This window comes from Labrus mixtus, chromosome 17, assembly GCF_963584025.1.
Source record: "Labrus mixtus chromosome 17, fLabMix1.1, whole genome shotgun sequence".
NCBI classification, from domain to species: domain Eukaryota; kingdom Metazoa; phylum Chordata; class Actinopteri; order Labriformes; family Labridae; genus Labrus; species Labrus mixtus.
The window spans coordinates 20,744,930-20,767,688 of NC_083628.1; the positions used below are offsets into that span (position 1 = coordinate 20,744,930).

At 38.8% G+C, this 22,759-nt stretch overlaps 3 protein-coding genes across 7 annotated transcripts in view; 2 read left to right on the plus strand and 1 right to left on the minus strand.

Moving 5' to 3' along the window:
* LOC132992603 (transcription factor 4-like) overlaps positions 1–6,401 on the plus strand; it is a 219,231-nt gene extending 212,830 nt beyond the window's left edge. For both annotated transcript variants that reach the window (XM_061062028.1, XM_061062030.1), the window contains one exon: positions 33–6,401. In XM_061062028.1, the coding sequence (XP_060918011.1) occupies positions 33–81 (49 nt within the window). In that variant the 3' untranslated portion in view covers positions 82–6,401. The remainder of the gene's footprint in view (positions 1–32) is intronic.
* The window catches only part of rab27b (RAB27B, member RAS oncogene family), a 160,239-nt gene that overhangs the window by 29,197 nt on the left and 108,283 nt on the right, over positions 1–22,759 (minus strand). The gene's annotated exons all lie outside the window — the stretch shown is intronic.
* Positions 18,847–22,759, plus strand: part of LOC132991892 (cingulin-like protein 1) — a 54,924-nt gene continuing 51,011 nt past the window's right edge. For 3 of the 4 annotated variants that reach the window (XM_061060847.1, XM_061060849.1, XM_061060848.1), the window contains exon 1: positions 18,847–18,970. The gene's annotated coding sequence lies outside the window, so the exon portion shown is untranslated. The remainder of the gene's footprint in view (positions 18,971–22,759) is intronic. The other variant, XM_061060850.1, reaches the window with a different exon arrangement.

A 22,759-nucleotide genomic window follows, 5' to 3' on the forward strand; every position in this document is an offset into this window, starting at 1 on the left:
CCTTCATGTTATTTTACTCTTTGTCCCTCCAGGTCCAAGGTGCCAGAGTTCATCAAGATGATGAGTGACCACTTCCTCTGACGACATTTCCATAACAACCTGGCAATGGATCAAACCTGTTGTTGCTTTGGCCTGACCAATCAGATTCTCTGGAACTACGGCCTGACCAATCAGATCAGCCTCTTTCTCGCCTATCCTCTGTCGTCTCTGATCCTCCCCTTCACCTTCGTCTCCTTCGTCTGTCAAGAACACAAACTGCAGTCACAATTAGTCGCTTTCGTCACTTTGCATTTCCAGCTGAAGTGAACTGGATGCTACTTAGTGGAGACGTTAAAACAGCCGCTTTGAACATGGCTGCTACCAAGTGGCAGTCTGTGGGAGCATTTGGACAAAATGGACAATAGTCTTTGGGATCACATCATCTGAGAAATTCTGCGTCTTGAACTTCTTGTTTTATCAGCATTCCCTGTTTTAAAGAACAAAAGGGTTCTATATATAGTATATATATATATGAGATAAGGAAAAAATGACAAAAAACTTGTTGTAAAGTGCAACTGGACACAAGCAGTAAGGAGGGTACGGGTTGGGGGAAGTTGTTCAGAACGGAGCAAAACATATCACAAAGTGTTTCAAGAAATTGTTTTTGTTTAAAAAAAAAAAACAACATTGCGTGGCTGATGTTGAATCCAGCTTCAGTGCGTCTCTGACTGAATGGCAATCTAACGCCACACTGTGGATGAAGCTGTGCCTGTTCTCCTCTTGGATGCAAACCAGTCAGATAGATACACATGGAGTTAAGACAACAAAATAAAAAATCCCACTCAAACACCCCCATGCAAACCACACGTTTTCACTGTTAAAATGATAAATTTAGGAGAATTTAAGAATCTGTTGCGACCCTACCCTATGGGTGCTTGATAGGCCAAGTGACCTGAACGAAAATGAAGATTGCAATGCTTTGTGACTATCATGGAGGCCGAGGAAGAAGAAAAACTAAACACAATGAGCTTGGGCAACATCTTCTGCTTCCGATACATTCCCTTGTTAACATTGCAAAAATGTAGTTTACATTGCCAGTGTTAAACCCCAAATATTTGTCTGTACCTTAAGTTCAACATAATAATGGCCACATTGACTTCATATGAAATACCACAAATACAAAATCCTGGAACGTTATACTCAAATGGCACATGTGTATCTACTGAGAGGAAGAGAGAACCTGGAGAATCAATCATTAAATCAGTTAATCAATCAAACAGTGATGGACTCCTAAGGGACTGGGGTGTTAACATTATTATAGATAGAGTAATTAATGAGAGGAAGAATCATGCTAAAATGAAAAGAGTGATCATCTAAATGTACCAGGAAGTAAAGACTTTTCTTGGCACCAACGTTTGCATTTGCCACTTATGGTTTGTAGCACTCGTGCAAAAATTACAACAGAAAGGGAGCGATATAGCAAATGTCCCCAATCAGAGTCCTTTGACAAATATTTATCAGCACGGGTAGAGCTGGCTGAGTTTGAGGATTGCTGAAATCCAAGGATTACTGGGCAGATGGTTGATAGGATGGACAGATGATATAAATGATAGATGGATGGATTGGTAGATAAAGAGGGAGGAGGGTTTGACTGAGCACTGACGTGAATTCTGTGCCATGGTTGGAACATTCCCTGAATCATTATTGCTCTACTAAGATTGAGTGCTACCACCATCCTGAATGCCTGAACTCTGAGATCTCTGGGATTCATTGGGGTACAAAAGTTGGATTGGATATGTCAACATCCTGAGGAGCTACACATAGAGGAAAAGAAGGACAAAACAGAGATCCAGAGGTCTACACAATGATAGGGAAGGAATTGAAAAATCATTGGGGTTGGGGCAATACTTTTTTTCGGGGGCCAAACAGCAGTAGTCATAGAATTCCTGTATTCAATTAATTAGTTTCCCCCATTTCCTGCTTTACTATCCGGTTCATTGTAACCTCAAACCCATCCTTCTTCTTCCCTGCCCATAGTACCAAGCTTGAGGGATTTTGTGATAGGCACTGTTGGTTTGTCTGTTGCTGGGACCATAAACTGCTTCAAATGTCCATCAAATCATCTCTTTGCTTGATGATGTTACAGTGATTGTAGGCTAAAGTTTGAGCACTCCTTCTTTTGTGGTTTTGTTGGAGACAGTGCTATCTGGACTGGTTTGGACAGGAATACAAACATCAATCGTAGAGCGGAGTGAGGGAAATACTTATGCTGCCATGGTTTTAGTATTGGGTCATCGTAAGATTTTTTTCAACTTGGCAAGACAGGCTGGGCTTACAGCTGAGGTAGTTTGCCAGAGGCTCAAATTTGAGCACAATCTTGCTTATAAATTGTATAACTGGCAAATTAGGTGGGGGTTTAGGGTTTCATAAGTTGGTCGACTCTGCCTCAGCAGCGGCTTAAGTTAATGGAACTCAGATGCTTCGGCCTGACATTGGAATAAACCATAAAAAACACACCATGCCTGACTTAGGACCAAGACATTCTGATTACCTTGATTAACTAACACCACTAATCCTGTGTATTACCTTTGAACAAAATGCTGCCATTTGTGTCATGATGTTCCTAAGCCATTTTGGTACAAGTTCAGTAGAATTGCAAGTTCCCCATTGAAATGGGGCAATACAGGATTTGGTGAGAGAGTCAAGGGATCAGAACAAGGTTTGTGACACTGACTAGGGAATAAAAGAATCAAGAAACAAGAAAACCCAAATATTTGTAGTGTTGCTATTCATCAAGGTCTACCCTCCTGCATCAGATAGCGGTCATTGGAATATCAGATAGTGGTCATTGGAATATCTGCAAAAATGTGTATTGTTGTTTTGGTGTCATTCTCAAAGTCTTCTTTCACCCTTGCCCCAGTTTGAACCATTCTAAAGCCAGGCCAACAGTTGATCCCCAGTCCCAGTGCTGTCTTCTCTGTTAACCCTCGCCTTATGAACCCTACATCAGAGCCCTAGCCCCTCTCCCTAGCCTCTTCTCCCCTTAGGCGGTCCCACAGATGCAATTTGAACATTCACAATTCTACCAATGTGCCTTTTTAGAGTTCATATCATTCGAGTTGCCAGAGGAGGACATTTATCTGGTCTTTTAATAGGATGCAAGCTTAGGGAAACCTGTTCTTATTCGTTAGGTTCTATGCAGTCAGGTTTTTTTACCAGACCTGGGAATTTAAAAAAAGCTAAAAAGGAAAAAAAAGTATTTTTTGGATAAAAAAAAAAAAAACGAAACTGTATTTAATGTACTGTACGCTTATATGTAAGTAGACAGCGTGTTCTGGCTTTCAGTCAGCAAGACAGACGCTTGATTTAGCAAGACAAGCCCCCATCCCAGTCCTTTCCGTCCCCCCCAAGTCCTCCATAATCCCCAGCCCTCCCTGTTCCAAGATCCAGCCCTGTTTCCATGGTGAACAACGCGTCTCTTCTTGTATTATAGCTTATCAGCTTTTTATCAATATTTGACCGGCTTGTCCGTAAGCCAATGTAGTCTTCAGTACAAAGTGTGTGGTCGTATGTTGTAAAACAGATTTTCTTTCTCTCTCTCTATCTCGCTCTCTTTTATAAGAAGAATCTTTTCTCTGATTACTTTTTCTTTGTCTGTTCTGGTTTACATGTCTATTATAGAAAATGTAAAAAACAAAAAAACAAAAAGAATAAAACAACACATTCGCTATCCGACAGCATTGTTCTCTGTCGGTGGTCATTTTGACGCGGTTAAACTCTTACCCAATCAACAGGAAGGCACGGAAACTGGAAAAGAATCTATTTGAATAAATCAATCTATATATAAATGTACAAAAAAATATATACAATATATAAGGAGGGTGCCATTCTGTGTTATTTTTTATTTCTGTCGCAAAGGAGAGTTTTCTTGGGGAGGAATTATTTTCTCAGAGACTGAACTGGCAGAAGTCGGCGAGGCCCCTCAGTGTTAAAAAGTTTTCAACTGACTTTGTTGTGTTCTCTGTTGTTGCCATGACAACACCCTCAGACTAGTACGGCACCCTGCGCAGGACAAAATGGGGACCGAAGTTCCATCAGCTCCTTTCACTGCTATCTATCAAAGGCAACAACTCACAGACGTTTGTAAATTGTATGCAACAAAATGGCAAACTTTACCATTATTTTGAAATTGTGTACGTAAAAGTTATATTTTTACATGTAGACTGTTGTTATTTTGTGTTTTAGAAATATGTTGTATCGGTTCTTTTGTTAAAAGATGAAAAAGTAAAAATTCAGTGTGTGTTGAAAAAATGTGTCACATTGAAAATGTAGTGAGGTCAAAAGTTTCAAATCATTATTTTTTTTTCCAACATTACGTTTATTATCTGTGGGGAACATTTTTTAAGGGTTTGTGGGAGGAATCAGAAACCATAAATGATATATGATATTTGTCTAATTTCCCATGGCTCATTACATTACCATTTTTAATTGTATTTTTTGCAGAGAAATGTGTAAATAGTCATGAAACATTTGTGGGGGATTCCGTGGGGTGAGGACTTGCCAGTGAGAGGTGATGATGATGAACTTGTTTTGAGTTTTTGTGGAGTTATATTTGTCCGCTTACAGTAGCCAGGTGCCAACTTTTAGTTTTGGTCAGTGGTGCACAGTGCTGTATGTGGTTTTAGTTGCAGACCATCTAAAGTGTCAGTCAATTTATTGCCTTCCCTTGTACCAAGAATCACGTGTGTCAGAGTCGGATAGAGCCTTCATTTTACCACCATGACGTTTTGTAAAATTAATTTTATTGTCAAAAATGACCTGCACAGGGTTGCACCAGCTCTGCTTAAGTTCAGATGTAGCCAAGAATGAATGCAATTTCCAATTAAGCACAAAGTTCAGTATTATTAACTTTGACAGGTGCTAGCTGAAAACGTCCAACATCGTCATACAACATACATCTTAAATCTTACACTTAGCTCCTAGTAAGTGTAAAGTCCTCTGCAAAAAGATTTTATCAGGTGGAATAACTTGATGAGGAGGTACAGCTGGTTTACCCAGTGGTCTACGGTCAGCAGTGCGTTCTCTGCGATAGATAACTTCCCATAGCAGTGTAAGATGACTTTGTGTTTTACCACTGCTTATGTTCTCCATGAGTAGACAAAGAGATATTTTCATCGGCCCAATAAGACAGTACCGTTAATTTACCTTAAATTGTATTTGACAATCTCACAATTTGAAGTCACTGTTAAATTATAATTTTACACTAGCTGTAGATTGAGGATGTTGGATCTATTTATCACCCAATCACATTGCTATGTCATAGTTTACATACATTTGAGTTGCTGTTGATTAACGGCAGTTACCGGAAGCTGTTTTCAGCTGTTACGCATGAGAGACAGCTCTGTAACAGACACTGTATTAAGAAAAAATGCTTTCCACTGATTGGTCACATGAAGTTTAAAAGTAATTTCTGCGACAATAACTTGGACGTCACGCTTTGCTGGTTACGATGAACTAACTAGTTCAGACATAATGTTGAGTGAAAGTGAGGACCCAAACTCAAGACAGAACTTATACAGAACTGGTACAACAGGCCACAGGTCTTTATTTAAAATACTGTATCTGGTATGGTTATGATCCTGCACAATGCATTTTTAGTTACGATATTATTTATCGTTGGAAAAAAAATGGAATATGATGTTTGTAGAGGAATATTGTTGTGGTAACATGGACTGGTATCAGAGATGTAATGGTTTAAAGGATTTGTAAAATTACGTCGACAATGTTGCAAACGTTATGTAGGAACCTTTAATCAAAGTTACTGCTGGCTCCCCCTAGTGGCTCTGACTCCTGTGTATTAACTTTCTTCAAGATGGGCTGTAAATGTTGAATAAGTGAAAGACCCTCAGCACCTGATTCAATAATAATATATGAAAATTGTGTAAAAGATTGGAGTGTTGCTAATATAAAATAGCAAGTCGTCAGCATACAATCTTATCAGCTATTTCCCCAAAAAAGGTATTAGATGATGTGCAAGGCAGTTTCAGTCAGTTGTTTGAAGTGTTTGCCATGAAAATTGAGCTTTTCATCAAAAAGAGAAGCTGCTTTGAATCGGACCTATCGGTAAAACACAAGCATTGAATCTGTCAGTGTAAGTGCTAAATGTATTTTTTAAGTAATGTTATTTTTGCGATGCTTTATTTCATATTTTCTCTTTGTTGTATAATCAAGTCATCTCCCGATACAGTATCTTCATTTTTATGTTACCCCTGATGTTTCTATTAGTCAGAATGTTAACTTTTTCTTTTCCCCTCCTTGTTGTATATACACACCTCATTTCTCTTTTTTCAGTGACTGTGCCATGAGCTTTGTAATCTGTTACTCTGTACCAGTTTTACTGCAATAATGAGTTGAATTCAAAATGGCCGCTCTTGTCCTTTGTTTTCCCATCCATTACAGAAACAGAAACATCCCTCTCTTTTCTCAATATGAACACATTCAAGTGAGGAAATACACTCGGGTAAACTTAGACATGACCAACAGCAGTAGCACAAAATCTGAAGTTTGATACATTTATATAACAATCATTTTTTTTCCACATAAAACCATTTAAAAAAATCATTTGATACAGTCACTCCTTTTTAGAAGATAAAATAATTGAAGAGTTGAACAATCAGTGGAGCCTCTCTTTTAATTTTCACATAAACAACAGAACCCTACAGACATCTACTGCAAGAAAAAGAAGGATTGAATAATATTTTGAATCTCTTCTTTCCAAGTATTCAACCAGAAGTATTGAATAATTTCCAGTTACATCTCCATAAATGGTTAGAAGTATTGCAGGCAGAACCTTGAGTTTTAGGTTTTGAAAACTGGACTTATTTTTGGGACCTAAACTTACCAAACAACATTGGGATTTCACTTTTTATGAAGATGTTTCATGACGTTTACAGGACAAATTGAACTTAACTTGATTTGAAATAAATAAAATAAAACGTAAGCAAATAAAACTTTGCCACAGCATCTTGGCATTGTAGAGACAATCTTTCTTTAAGGTTTCTGATTAACTGTTTTAAGGAGAAATATAAAAATGAACTTTTCCTATCTTCGAAGCTTGATCCAAAGGCAACTGGACTGGTTGAACAGTTGGATTTGGCTCAAGCTTTGAATTTACCATGACCTGGATGACTGAGAACCTGCACAGATAACTTTTTATATCCCTTTTCATAATGAGTGTTCATGAAATCCATGTGAATCAAAAATGTCTTCAGTAAAATCTGAATAATAATTTGATTGGTCATTTCTTATGTTAAGTACTATAGTTGGTTTTAAACTTACCAACATTCTCCCTATGATTAAAAGTTTGGACTCCATGGAGCCATTACGAGGATATGTCTATGAAGACAAACTTAGTCTACAGATCCCTTTTGCTTACAACGACTGTAAGCAAGTCTGAAATCTAGACAAGATCCAATAGAAGGAGTTAAAAGACTTCAACAAATCCAGAGCTGCCTGATACACCTGATGTTCTTAAAGCTAACGAGCTATCAGACTACTATGAAGACTGCACTTGCTACACCAGGTCATTACTCTGAATGTTCAATTCACTCCTAATTTCTGCCAGTACCACAAAATCTCCCTGAAAAATGATCTTTCTACAGTTGTTCACTATGTTCAAACATCTATCCCTGAGTGACTGCAAGTTTATGTTCATTTCCTTGAACACGACCAAAACCCAGAGGACTAAAAAACTTGAGGTGTTTCTCTGTGACATCGGTGAGCTGAGGATGAGCTGTGACTGGATGACTTCGGTGCAGCTTCTTTGAATTTTGTCTCATTTAACCTGGTGAAATGTAAATTAAAGAGTTTAAATTCCTTTAAGTCCATTAAAAGCCCAAACTGTCTCCAAACTTGTCAAACTTAAAGGAGCTCTACACATTGAAATATGAAAATTGAGAATTTCCTGCCAGCGCCAGGGTCTTTTTTCCTTTGTTTACAATCAGCAGAGAGCGTTCGAAGCAGCAAGCGGCCATCCCGGTGAAAAAGCTCAACACCCAGCGTCTTTTTTTTCCAAGTTCTCAGCCTTCTTTGTGCGGCCGCTCCGAACACTCCAGTTGAAAATGTTTCAACTTTTCAGAAAGGTGCAGTTGACCTCACCGGTACGAGAAAAGAAAGAGAAACTTCAGTTGATTTTATTATCACAGGATAATACTTTAAAGTGGAAGAAGTAGTCACTTTTTAATGACATTTCAGATGTTTTTTAAAGCAAGGTGTAACCTTAAACAAACGTACAAGGCTCCCTGTGTGAGGAGACAGTTAGAGCGCACCATCACCTTCAATATCCTTTATTTTGAAATAAACATACCAATAATTGTTTGATTTCTTCATCTGTGGCCTTGGGGATTATGTGAAATTTGCAGAGTAAACAGAGTCCTGACTTGACACTTCATATTTGACAGATAAGCAGTTTGATACAAGCCTTTACAGGAAACACCTTACGTCATGAGTTCACAGGAACTGGTTCCATTGAAGGGATTGCACCTAAAGGCCTTCCATATAAACTGTGGGATCAACTCAGGATGACTCTTTTTGACTCATGGACTGTTCTTATTTGTCTCTGGCTGCAGGCTTCTGAATTTCTCACTTTATATTTTTAAGGAGATGATTGTGCTGTCACTTCAACACATTATGTGCTCATCTTGCAGATGCAAGCACATTCAGTAAGGAAGTACATGCTGTACATATTATTCCACTGATTCCATTACTTTGATGCTTGAGGGAAAGTAGGTTAGATATTTAAAGTCCAATCAAGATTTAATTCTAAGCCTTCATGAGAAGAATAGGTACATCAAACATAAAAACCACAAAGTACAAAACATGCAGGCCATTTTCATGTGGTTTGGCGCAGGTGAACGCTGCAGAAAAGCAGCATGATTGTTAAAATATTTTCACTATAAGTTTGCATGCAACACTTCTGTATTCTCACTTTGCCTTTAGAATAAAGCTTTTGTTTCACGTCATCTGTCAGTATTTGAATTTAGGGCTTAAGTCTATTCATTCAGCAACAAGTTTCCTGTTTATAGCCTGTGATCTAGTGTTGCTTTCAATACGGTTCACCTCTTGATGTTAACTTATGGCTCGACAAATCTGTATTAATTAATGTAATTGATCCTTCTCCCTTAGTGAAAGGCTTTTCTGTGTGGTCATAGTGGACTGTAGTTAACTAATTTCTCAGTTCACACAAAAAAGTGCTTCAAGGTTCAGACCTTGGTTGTTATTTTTCTACATTTGCAAGCTTCCTTCAGGTCAAATGTGTTTATAGAGTCAGTTTTCCCTCTATGCAGATGACTCTATGGTTTTTTACTCCTCTGATTCCAACAATGCAAACAAACAATTTTGCCTTACAGACTTAGAATAAAGCTATTATGAAACTTCCTCTGTTAAATTTAGAACAATCAAAAGTGAATCATATAGATCCAGACTATTCCAGTCCTTCGTTATCCTGTGAAATCCTGTAGTTTTTCATGTGATATGTATTGTCCTGTCATGCTTTCTGAAGGCTGACCTTGTTTATCTTCAAAGAACATTTAAACTCTGCCTCCTGCTTTGATTACAGCCCAGCAGGATAACTTCACTATAACTGCTATATTCCTGAGTAAGTCATGCAATACATGTAAGCTCTAACGTGTGAAGAATGCTGGTGTTGCAATGAGAAGGAAACCGTTTGAGATGTGGATTTCAAAGATAAAGAAGATTTCACAGAATTTTTGCAATCCCTCTGCAGTCTTCCTTGGCTGACCCAAAATCTGAATTCGGCATGTTTTAAACTTCCCAGAGGATTTTGTTTTTGTTTTTTTAGGTTTAAAAAGTGAAATCATTATCTTTAAAATGCATGCCATAGGTTGCTTTCATTAAGGCTTTGCTCTTTTCTGTCTAAAGTTTGATAGCCTGGGACGTAATAAATGGATTATTGGTTTTATGCTGGACTTCTTTCTTAATGTCCAACAAATCGGTGTAGACGTACGGGGCCTTTTTTACATGAATTCCTATTTTACATGAATTGTCGTTGCAAATCATGATTTTGAAGCTCTATCAGAGGAACAGAACAGCAGCAATCTTGCAAAAGTCTACATTCAAACTCATGTGGCTCTGTAGCAGCGTAACCATGTATCGTTGTACACAGATTTGGTATTTGCTCTTTAAGAAGGAAATTGAACTTTAGAACGTTTTTTTACTCTGACTTGGATTTAAGTGGTTGCAAGCCATTACTAGTTAAAGACAAAGATTGTAAGGTTAGCACTAAGACTTGACTCTCAGCTTGTGTTTTAACAGAGGAAAAAGACCCCAGTAAATGAGTGAGGGGTGGAGGCCTGACCTCACCTACCTTATAACAAAGCTCTGCTGCTGCTCATTTGACCGTTTTTTCCCCTGCACTGCCTGGATTACATTCATACGTATTCATCTTCCAGACATTTAAACCATTTTTTAAATTTCTCACAAATCCTCAAGCGGATGTTTCAGTAGCTAATCACAACATGATGTGATATGAGTTATGAAAACTGGGCAATACATCATAGCCGTTTGTTTGTAATATCAGTAACTGCTGTGTCTGTGTGATCTTTACAAGAACAACATGAGAGTCTTTGCTGTGATACTGAGTTTCTTGTATGAATGAACCCAGAATTAATCATCCCTGTGGCTCTGCTAGTTTATGTCATCACTCTTTCCTCTTATTTGTTTGTAATGGTATTTTCGTCCTTGTACTGCGCTGAATGGAGGATTTTTCAACATTCATGTTAATCTCCATGTTAGTTTCAGGATTATGTTCCTTTGTCGGTCATCATTCCATAAAAATCTGTTTTCATCCGAGCCACCTGGTTAAATAAAGACTGAAGACAGAAAACCTCCACAAGGTGGTCGGCTTCAGCTTGACTGTTTTTATCCAGACTACTTTGAAAACCATTGAGAAAATACAGGACACAATTTGTAGAAGTCATGGAAATTTAAAAGAACAACTCAAAAAGATCAAGTCAAAAGCCTCTTGGGTACAAGGAAGAGTTGAAAGAAGAAAAAGATACTGTGTGAGTTGACTGTCTTATAATTTATTCAGATCTTAACACACACATGACACCCATTAATTTAATTCAGAGTAATTTAAATCCCTGCAGACATTTTTTCCTCCAATGTCCTTTGGGAATAAACATCTACAAATCTGTGTAAACCCAAAGTTTAAATCTTAACTTTTTTATAAAGAAAATCTAAATAATTTTTAAGCCCGATTCTTCTCTTTCAACAGCCCTCAGAAAATTCCCAAACTTTTGATGGTTCTTGCCAGACGTTCCTTTGGTGTGAGGTATGTTAGGAGTAATTTGCTCGACAGGAAGCTCAACAACCACAGATCCACAAATCAATTATTTCTCACCTCCAGCTCACGCTGTAACATGTACAGCTCCTGTTTCTGCTATTTCCATCACAATACTTCAGTATCGATTCTAAGTCTGTTGGGATAAGGAAAAACTTCACACACACCAAATTCAATTCTTTCAACTAGAATCCATTCATACGATATTGTGCAGCGGTTACGTCAAGCAGCACAGCAGGAACTGAAGTTGACGACGGTGAACCCAGCACGAGTGCAGGTGGCAACGTTAACAGTGTTAGTGAAGCTTCTGTACCCTCTAGCAACAAACGACACAAAACAGTAAGAAATATGATTCGAGTATGACTGGATTCTTTTGGAGTGGTGTGCGGTCAATGATGAATAATATGCATATCAGGAATAAAATACTTTCTGAGGTAGTACTCATTGTGAAAAGTTTGAGAACCGCTGATCTACTCAATTATCTTGGAGTGTGCACCCCGTGCAATCAAGTTTTCGTCAGTATAAATAACCAGTGATAGTTGGCTCTACGTCCATAGTTACCAGGTGATTTTAAAAGCTAATTTCCCCATGATTGTTTTGTTGCCTTTTGTAATTACAACTAATTTAGCATCAACAAAAGAGGTCTTAAAGGAGAACACTGGACCTGTCTGTAGCAGATTACAACAACACACGTCATGTGCTTTACTCATCCCATTTCTTTTAATTCTTCCTATTTATTGATGGGTTCCTAAATAAGCATGTTTGATGACTCACACTAAGTGTCATATGGAGCCCATTCCAAGAAAATAAAGTACAAGATATGACACATGGATGTAGAGAAACAAATCCAGTCCGAAGTGGGCTTTAGTCCTGTTTTTTTTTATAACTATTAACATTTAAAACATTTGACAACAGAAAAACCAATCATAAATCAAAGTGTACATCACCTCAGATGTCTTATGTAAGCGGCTGCAGCAGTGTGAGTTGTCAGTGTGTGAGTAAAGGTTGTGTCACTGGTACACACCCATCTGGAGCTTGTTTCTTTGAACTGCAGTCACACCCTGAACGACACAACATGTACAGCTCTCTGCTGGGTGATTCATAACGTGCGTGGGATGATGAAATATACTCCTCAACATTCAGCTTTCCGTTTTATTTCACCTTCTGCGGCTTTCATGTTGGAGAAATCATCTTTCTCCCCATGAACTTCAAACTTTGTTTTTAGACTTGCCTGTATATCTCAGTGTCTTGTGTATCCTTTTAAACACAATTTGGCAAATACAGCCTGATATACCTGGCTAGTTTGAAAAATGTATGGATCTCATTTGGATCTTAGAATCGGTCATATAATCAATATATAATACGCATTTTATACAATTTTTAAATACCTCTTTTGATTGCATTTTTTGCAGCTTCATAATTAAGTGAAATATTGAACTCTTGGTAATATTGGATAAAGAGTGTCTGTATTCACAACACTTTAAAGAACTATGCTGTCAAATAGTTATTATTTTATAATAGTATTTTTACTCCTAAACAAGTGCAACGACCTGGAAGAGTTTACGTGGCAGCCGTGATAAAGCCTGGTTGATAAGGAAAGCCTATATTCTTCCTTCTTATTACCTTTATCAGAGGAAATGCTGGGCCGTCCATTACAAAAAGAACGTCGTTAATAATGATCCTTAACCTTCCACCAGTACAGCTACACACAACAGCTCTATTATATCAGGGAGACTGTTATCTGTGAGTGCCAGTTTTTGTGAATCAGACAGAACAAGCGCATACTCAGATAATATGGAAGTCTGCAAATAGTATAAAATAACACTAATAAAATGAATCAAGACAAAGAAACCTTAACATAAGCTTCATTGTTTGTTTCTTTCTGACCCCTGTGCACTTTTCACAAATGCACTCATGTCTGTACAACTGTAAAATTAATTCAATCAGGAGAGACTTAATTAAGAATGAACAATTATTTATTTAATGATTTAGGAGATAAATGTGCAAAGTCTTTTGGGATTATACTTCATAATGACGTCTTCATGTACTCGGGGAGGTAATGAGGCGGACAGCAGGATAGGATATGGAGTCTACACCCTGGTGGTGGTGGTGACAGAAGAAGGCAGGATGTGATGAGGATAGGGTTTCTGAGGCTGTATCTGAACTCTGCTGAGCTGGAACGGAGGTGACCGGGGTGGAGGAGGGTCGCAGCGATCGCACTGAAATGACAAACTGACTGTGGAAGAGAGAGCGGCAGGATGATTGGTTGAGAGAGGTGGTGGTTGTGGCAGAGTCGGGTTGGATTATTACTTAAAGAGTTAACGCCCCAAATCAGCCAATCACCAGAGCAGGGAGACGAAGGAAGTGGTAGAGATTAGAGAGATGTAGGGATTGGCTAAGTGAATTGAAGAAAATTAAGTGTGAGAGAATATAACCAGTTTTCCTGCTTGAACTTACGCTGAGCTCCATTAACATTACTTTCTTTTTGGGCATGTTGTCCTTATATGTATCTTCACCTGTGTATGGCCAGCTAAAACAATGAAAACAATGAATCCTTATATGTGTACAACCTTCTCATTGATGTCAAGCATAAAATAAAATAGAATATTTCAAAACATAATTACTATAAAATAGGTGGATTGAAAAGAGCATGATATCCACACTGCAGCTGCAGTTTTGCCTGCGTCACTCAGTACATTCATGTGTTTGACCATTGATCTTTTCTCTGGTGTCCCGCAGGGATCTTTCTTGGATCCTTTTGTATTGTTCTTTATATTCTTGTTTTACACCAGAGTTATGCTGATGATATTCAGAGTAATTTGTGTTTAAGGCCAGATGTGACTAACTAGCAGTTATCACATGATACGTGTGCGACCGAAGCATCAGTGCTGGTAGCTGAAAAAGCCCTCTCTAGTCAATGCTTGTGTTTCCTCTGCCGTAGTCTGTCTATGATGCGTGCCAGCAGCGGTACTACACTCTGCTTTCCATTAATTTAGACGGAGCCTGCTCCAAGAAAACTTCAAGCTGAACACTGCAGATCGACCAACAGAAAGTCAGACAAAAGAACGTAGAGAGCTTCCTGTCAATTATCAAAATAAAACACAATATACAGACATATAAACCATCACTTTATCAACATATTGTCAAAACAGGCACAAAATGAACAGCAAATCAACCTCAGAAAGACAACATAACCTGTTAGTTGGCTGTTCTCTTAATTCCTGCGGTGGTCTTATGGTTCTAGTGTGATCTCGTGAACCCACAAGTCCAGCAGAGATGGAGCCGGGGGGTGAAGGGCACGTGCCATAGGACGGAGCAAAATCACAGCAGAGATGGAACTCTGCGCACACGGATCCTTTGCAAACCACCACTTACATACTGATTGTTTTACAGAGTTATCTTCTGACTGCCCTTAAGGACTGGATGACTGACAACTTTAAAAGCCAAACACAGATAAGACTGAGATCCTTATCATTCAGTCAGATTCTCCAAGGTTACTCAGCATAAAAGTTACTTTTTCCTGAGAAGTCTAATCTTAGAAATCTTGGTGTCCTATCTTATCAGGCTCTGTTCTTAGATCATTAAATTAAAGTCATTGACCCTTACATGCTTCTTCAAATCACAAAAACAACATTCACTTTGATAGATAGATACTTTATATATCCCGAGGGAAATTCAAAGCTGATCTGTTGTTTCACAACCTGAGCTTAAGATGGTTGTTCACACCTCTTATTTTTATATATTCTCTGGTCAAGAATGCTGTTGACCAGGTGCAGCAGGACTACTCACACATCCATTTTTCTTTACATTGGCGTCCCATCAAAGTCAGGGTCTTGTTTTTAAATATGCAGCCCTGCATGATTAAGAACTTCATGCCCCCATCAGCAGTAGATCCCTTAGGTCTTCTGACCAGGGCCTACTGGTTGGTGGTTGTGTATTGCTCTCATACATAAGATCTGTTTCTGTTAATGCAATTTAAAAAGTCAAAGACTGATTTAGTCAAACTCCCTAAACATTTGTTTATTTTGTGGGCTTTAAAGGTCACATATTACGCAAAATACACTTTTCCATGTTCTTCAGATACCAATATGTGTCCCTAGCCTGTCTAAAAAGAAGAAAAGTAAAGTCCGTCCTGTCTGTCCTCTTCCTGCTCCACTTTTTAGAAAATGTGTGCTCAAACAGGCCGTTTGGAGATTTTCCCTTCATGACATCACAAAGGGCAGTAGCCCCTCCCCCAGATGGGTGACACTCCCACAGCTAGGTGTTTGTTCTGCCCTCTGAGTCTGCCTTCTCAACGTAAACAATAGGACATGGAGCGAGAAAGCCCGAGCCACCCAAGCCCATCCAGAGAGGGGGCGTGGTCAGACACAGGTCATTTTAAATTTTGGATATATATTTTTAGAGAGTGAAATGTTACTGCTACTCACAAGAGGTTGTGTGTATTGATTTTTAAATTATAAAGTTCCACTCGCTTCACCTTTATCAGCTTAGCTAGAGAAAAAGATCTTCCATAATCTTCTTCAGGTGAGAATAACCTTCCTGCGACCCCATTCTGACACTTTCAGATAGAGAAACATCATAATATTCAAATGTATTTATTAAAGTCTTTCCACAAACGGCTTTTCACACTGCAACAAAAAATACAAAGAGGATATCAGTGAGCGCCATTAGGATTCATGTATGCATGTGTTTGCGCTGGAGTCCATAGTAGGCTATAACCAGCTCAATGGGTGTGTTCTGAGCTCCAGCACAGAGGAATGTGAGGTGTGGTTGTCAATGTTACCCAACACAAAGCAGTTTAGCATGCAGTCAGACACCTATAGCAACCAGCAGCTGTTTACAACAGTCGGTCCTCTTACAGGAGAATTCAAAACCTCAACAGTAAGCTGTATGTGTATGTGTGTGTGTGTGTGTGTGTGTGTGTGTGTGTGTGTGTGTGTGTGTGTGTGTGTGTGTGTGTGCAAGTGTGACGCTGCATCAGTGTGTGTTCAGTCTGCTGGGGATGCTCCTGTGTGATAGCTCAGCAATGCTTCCCTCACTTTTACCAAGTTTAGGAGTACGATGCACAAACTAAAATCTTCAAAGTTCAAGTCAGAAAGATCTCATTACTTTTAATATAAGCCACACTAACCTGAACAGTCCAGATAAACATTTTATTTATGAAAAAGAATATATTTTCAACAATTAAAATGCCTTCATTTTCCCAGCATGGTCATGGGGACCTTAAAATGTCTTTCAAGGAGTTGTTGTTTTTTTCTCTGACTGGTTGTATCCTAATCTAAAGAGCCCCTCAAACCTACAAATTGTAGTCTAGTTAGCGCTCTTTAATACTATATAAGCATATTTTTACAAGACATAAAAGCACAAAAAAGGCCTTTTTACAAGTTAATATACCCAATGCAGCGAGCAAACTGTAATTTAGTATAATGAAAGAAGTTGCAATGTCTTATTTAAAAAATTATGTCCTGTTTAAAGAAACTTAACAGGTACACTGGCAGATAATATTTGAACTATTTCAGTAATTCAGACCTTATTTTAACTTTTGACGTCTTGGAATAAAAAGTTTATCTGGACTTGTCAGGTGGATGTACAAATTCACCAGATGAGTCTAATAAGTGTAATGAGATATTTCTGAGCAGAACAATTGCAAAGATTTGAAAGATTTGCAGTAAATGTGTTCAGAATCCTTTAGGAAAATAACACAGCCTGTATTATTTTTGGAAACAATGTCTTTCTTCTAAAAGTCTGCATTGTAACAGACTTGAGTTTAATGTAAGCTTGATGAATAAATTGAAGATGTTGCAGCCGATGACAGTTCTGGTATATTGTGATCTCTCTTGTACTTCCTAGTACCTGCAAATGAGATCATATAATTGTTTTGAGTATAGCATAAAAAAAAACACATTTTACCTTGAAAATATCATCTACACTTTACACACACTACTTGTAAAACAACTTAGTTAGTTATCATATTTATTTCAGCACTCTTTGTTCTCTTACACTTGTGTTATCTGCCTACTGCTTACAAATGAGTTTATTTTTATAAAGGAAGTTACTCTGCACACCTTTGCATAGCAGTGACATGACACACTAGTTAAAGCTTGAATACTTCATGCTGTAAGACGGTAAAGAAACCACAAATTGGATGTTGTCATTAAACTCACTTCTCTTTGTTTTTAAAGGGCAAATACACCACTTCATTTAGGGAAAGGAAATGTCACTATTCAAGAGAGGTATATTCAAGATTGAAGATTGAAGATTCATTAACTTGACCTCTGAGCTCTTCTTCTCTTTCTTCCTGTATCTCTCTTTATCCTACTTTCCAAGCCCAACATTTGTAATATTTATTTTAAATATTCTGAAAACCGTACTTTTCTTTTGTTTTGGTTGTTCTTATTCATTCATTTGCAGACACACCTAGATGCGTCACAAGACTCTGGCAAGTAGGCTACATCCTAAACCACAAAAATGCTAAACAACACCAACACGATTTTAAGGAATAACAAACGTTGCAAGGTGAACTCAAGCAGTCCTTTTATGGTAAGAAATAGTGAAGCTTGGGGCGCTGGTGGCACAGTGGCGCAGTGGCGCAGAGGTTAGTGCGCTGTGTGGAGGCTATGGTCCTCAACGTGGGCGGCCCAGGTTTCGGGTCCGGCCTGTGGCTCTTTTCCCGCATGTCAGTCCCTAGTCTCTCTCCTTGATTTCTATCTCTAACCACTGTCCTATCTCTCCAATAAAGGCACAGAAAGCCCAAATATATATATATATATTTTAAAATGAAATAATGAAGCTTTTATTCAACTTCTTATAAGTCTCCTACAATAAACACAAGCCAAGAGAGCAATTTTAATGGTCAGGAGTTCAAGCACACTTTGGGGTCTACATGTGGACATGCCCTTCTTTATCAGAGAGCAATGTATAAAAACAGAGTCAGAGTCCCTTTTTGTCCCCACATTCATAAACACTAAAAATGATTGAAAAAATAATTCAAAAACAGATTCAGGATTTATCAGCTAATTATAGGACTGAGAACAAAGATGATCTGGGGCTTGAATATAATTAGTTATGAAACAAAGTATTGCTGACAGTCCTTGAAGTGAAATTACGAATTATCATTTATGATGGGAAAACAATCCAACTCGTATTTTCTTTGCAATTTTGCAAAATATCTGAGGGAAAAATAAAAAACAAAAAACATTAAAAGAAAACAAGATGACAAGCTACCAGATAATGAATCAGCTTTTATGCTCCAGTTAGTCAGTAAAACTCATCATGGAAATTAGAGAGCAGAACAAGGAAACTAATATGCCAGAGGGGAGGCGAACATTCCTGAAATAGTTTCAATAGTTGCATTTTGGTGAGAGATGGTGCACTGCATCTCCAAAAATGGTGAGAGAGAGAGAGAGGAGTTCACATGCCTCCTTAAACTTTCTCTCTCCTCCCTATCTTGCTGTCAATCACTCTCCACGGGCGGAGCAAGCGAACAGGTAAAGCGACAACCAGCCGATTACGCAGGGCTCTGATGCGCTGCAGGTGTTGCCCCGGACACACCCACAAGGCAAACTTTTGTCAGACAGAAACTCCAGGCTGTCAGTCTACAGCAGAGCACCACGGAGGGAGCATTGATAGGTAAGAAGCTGATGATTCACCTGAACTCTTGTTAGATTTTAACCAGACTGCTGCGTTGCTTTCACGGCTGTTGTTGTCATTGACTCCGGGTCAGTCCTGGCCGGAGAGGTGTCGTTCCGCATCCAATAACTTCAATGAAGTTTCCTGGAGTTTGAATGAAGCTGATTTTGGTCAAAAGTAATGTGTTTAGTGTTTTTCGGAGGGACAGCGGCTGAGTAGACATCAGCAGGTCAACTTTAAAATCACAGAATCTACTTCAGACCAGAACTATCAAAGTCAGCTGAGAAGAAAGTTCATCCAAGCCCGTAGTACATAACTGTTGCTTCATATTGTTAGATATGAATATTACGTTTTTCATACACAGTCCACTAGAACGAGACAGTTGTAAATCCTGAAGAAACTCAGATTGTAAATCCAAAAGGTATCACTTAATGTGATTAAAAAATATAGATTTGAATGACTTTGTGTTTCAGTGTGTGTGTGTGTAGATGTTAGAGGTTACATGCTGTCTCTTTCCACATATTACACTGAGCCAGAACTGTTACAGCCCAGCGTTAAGCAACAAATTGAAATTTCCTGGTCACCTCATCCAACCTCAGTGTGGACAAAAAGCATATTTTTTTTAGAATTATTTTAATAAAGTAATTCTAAAAATGAATTGAGAAACACAGACATACTGTTTAGCCCTAAAGTCCCAATCAGTGTGGAAGTATATCTTCCTGAAGTCTCTGAATCCTAATGCCTTGCGTATACTGTGCAATGGTACAAACTTTGTGGTTCATTGTCAGCACACACTGTACTACAAAATCGTTTACAACCCACGACTGAAGCTCACGATTTATGTACTCACACTTGACAGGACGATTGTTCGACACGTCCTGAGAGCTCAAACTGTACGAGTGATATCAGGACGGGGGATAGACAATGTTATTAAAAGTTTCCTTTGCTGTTTCCATGGTGCTTTCGTTTGCCAGTATGAGCAGGCACAGTCGGGGAAAAGTAGCTTTAGAATCGACTCGTGGCTCTGCTCTTACTGTCTGAAGTGTGTGCAGTCTTAAACCATCAAACTGTTCGGGAGTAGCTGATCAGGATGGGCCACCTGTGCACTGCACTGCTGCGACAAACAATCGGGCTGAAATTAGGCCTGACTTGAAAATTAGTCAAAATCAGGTCTAAATCGGGCTGAAATCGTGAAGTGTACACCCAGCTTAAACTTTACAAAGAGAGTCAGAACGACTTCCAGGTGTAACCTATTGTTTAATACAATAACTAAACAAAAAGTGATTCATCAGAATACTAGCGTTGTAAAAATCACAAAAAGAAAGTAAAGGTGAAGACTGTATGAACCAAAAGTAAAAGAATAGTGCTGCCTGTGGGCCTCTGAGGACAGTCTATTTATACTCTTCACTTCTTAGTTCTAATGAGGGCTAAACATTAATGCTGAAGCATACAGTGATATGTCTGACAAGAATGTGTCTGCCTCTGTGGTGCATGAGTCAAGGGAATCTGTTTCCTGTTTGCACCTGTGCTCAAAGCCGTGCAGGTCCATAAAGATGAGGTTTTCCAAGTCCAGTTTGGAGGAATTTGACTAGCATGACCTTAAACCCATGAAACACTTTTAGGGAGAACTGGAATATCTCCTAAGAAGCTCTCCGAAAGGAGTAGAGACTGTTTTATTGTGTTTTGAAAGACATGTTTTACCATCAGTCACGGCTTGAATGTAAGGAATATAAACAAAATAACATGCCATGAATGAGATAAAAATATGACTTATGTCATCTGGTCATATGTTGGTTCTCTTGGTGCAGTTGATTCCATCATTACTTCAGATTAAAACTAAATCGGAAACAGAAACAGAAAATCAGTGTGAGTAATTAAAGGGAGACTCCCATGTTTGTCCATGTGATGAAACATGTTGTGTTGGTGCTTCAGAGTACCTCTCTGTGCTGTCAAAGGGCGAGTTTGACTGTACTCTGCACTGTGCTCTGATAAGACAGCTGCACAAAGGAGACGTTATCTTTATGTCAGATGGGTGGAGGCCGGGAATGTCTCAGACAACAGCTCCATGTGGAGCCACAGTGTCACTCATTAGTTAATTAATAACAACAATGGTATCAAAAACACTGCCAGACGAGAGAATAGTTATATGTATGGACCTTTAACCTTGGCAAGATTTTAGCCCCCACGTGTTGGGAGAAACAGAAAGTTTGGCAGCTGTTTGGTGAAAGAATCCCAGACTTAAGGCAGATTGTGAAATAGGCTCAAAATATGACACATAACTTCCTGCACATGCACATCTTTTCTCTTGTTTTTGCATGTCAGTACTGTCTTTAAATTGGATCTGAAAGCGGGTGAATGTCAGCCAACAGTACCACATCACATGGATGTGGCACGAAATGTGCTCTATAACAGTGCCTGCCTGTTGATATTCCCTTGAATAAAGGAAAGAAGTGAGCATATGGAAGTATTTAAACCTAATGGTCACTACCAGGGGAGCAGAAGGTAACTTCCGTAACCTAGCAACATGAGTGTTGATGAGAAGCTCTAACTGAGGCTGTGGGTGCTGCCAGCTCAAAGAATTTCGCCAAGGCCCTTTTAGCAGAAGAATGCTTCTTTTTGTTTTCAAGGTTTATTTGTTTGTTTTGCCTTCATTTAGAGATTGAACAGTGGATAAAGTCTGAAACCGGGGGAGAGAGAGACATGCTTCAAATGAACTACAGTTAAGATTTGAAGCCGGGATGCTCAAGGACTTTAGCCTCTGTACAAGGAGCACGTGCAATAACCACAAGTCCACCTGCACCCCCAGAAGAAAGCTTCTATCATTACTGCTTACTTAAAGGCTGGCCCCAAACAGAAAGATACTTTGGACATGTACATCTGTTTAGGAGTGATCACCCCTTAATCCAAGAGAAAACTACAGTAGCCTCATGTAGTTTGCTAGCAGCAAAAATGACCCTCGCCCTTTTTATCTGCTTCAGATGCTTTATTTTGAAAGAGTTCAATTCCCTTGTGGACAGACTTCATGTGTGCTGTTGTCCTGAGCTCTGCAGTCCTACACTGTGTTGTGATGCTGTTGTCTCAATGAATGCTAAAGCTAACAGAGGAGGCAGTCATGCATGTTTAAGTGTTTTCCAGGACGAGGAATGCTGAAACTCTGACTTAAAACCGTTTGTCAGCATCTGTCTCTTTGCCTCATGGCTCTTTTTTCTTTATTTTCCTTGTCTTTGGGGTTCACATTTAGAGATCTGCTTTTGTCTTCCTCAGTCTTTCCCACTTTCACTCTTCTACTTGTGTTCTATCATGACTCCTCTTTTCCATTTTTTCTTTCTCCTCCCTCCTTTTACTTTCATCTTTTACTTATCTCCCTTCAACATCAAATAATGCCTGAACTCGACAGCGGTCATGGAGGATTTGCATGCCAGAGCTTGATTGTTTTTTATTTTTTTGTACAAATGTCTTGCCAGTGCATGTTTTCACTTTATTGTATTTGTGGATAATTACTCATTCCATATTTTTTTATTTCCTCATACCTCTCTTTCTCTTTTGTTCGTCTTCTCGTCACTCTCACCTTCTTCCTGTAGAAACCTCACACCCCCTTTCATTTTACTTTGGTCCTTGAAATATTTGCTCCTGTCACTTTTTCAAATCAGATAACCTTCAAACAGCTCCCCCGTGTCTCTCACACTGCCTTGTTTTCACTTTCTGGCTCTGCCTTTAATGTGTTTTAATGGGAGGACATTCTTTCCCTTGACTCCGACCCAGTTAACCAACCAGACCAACCAGAAAACT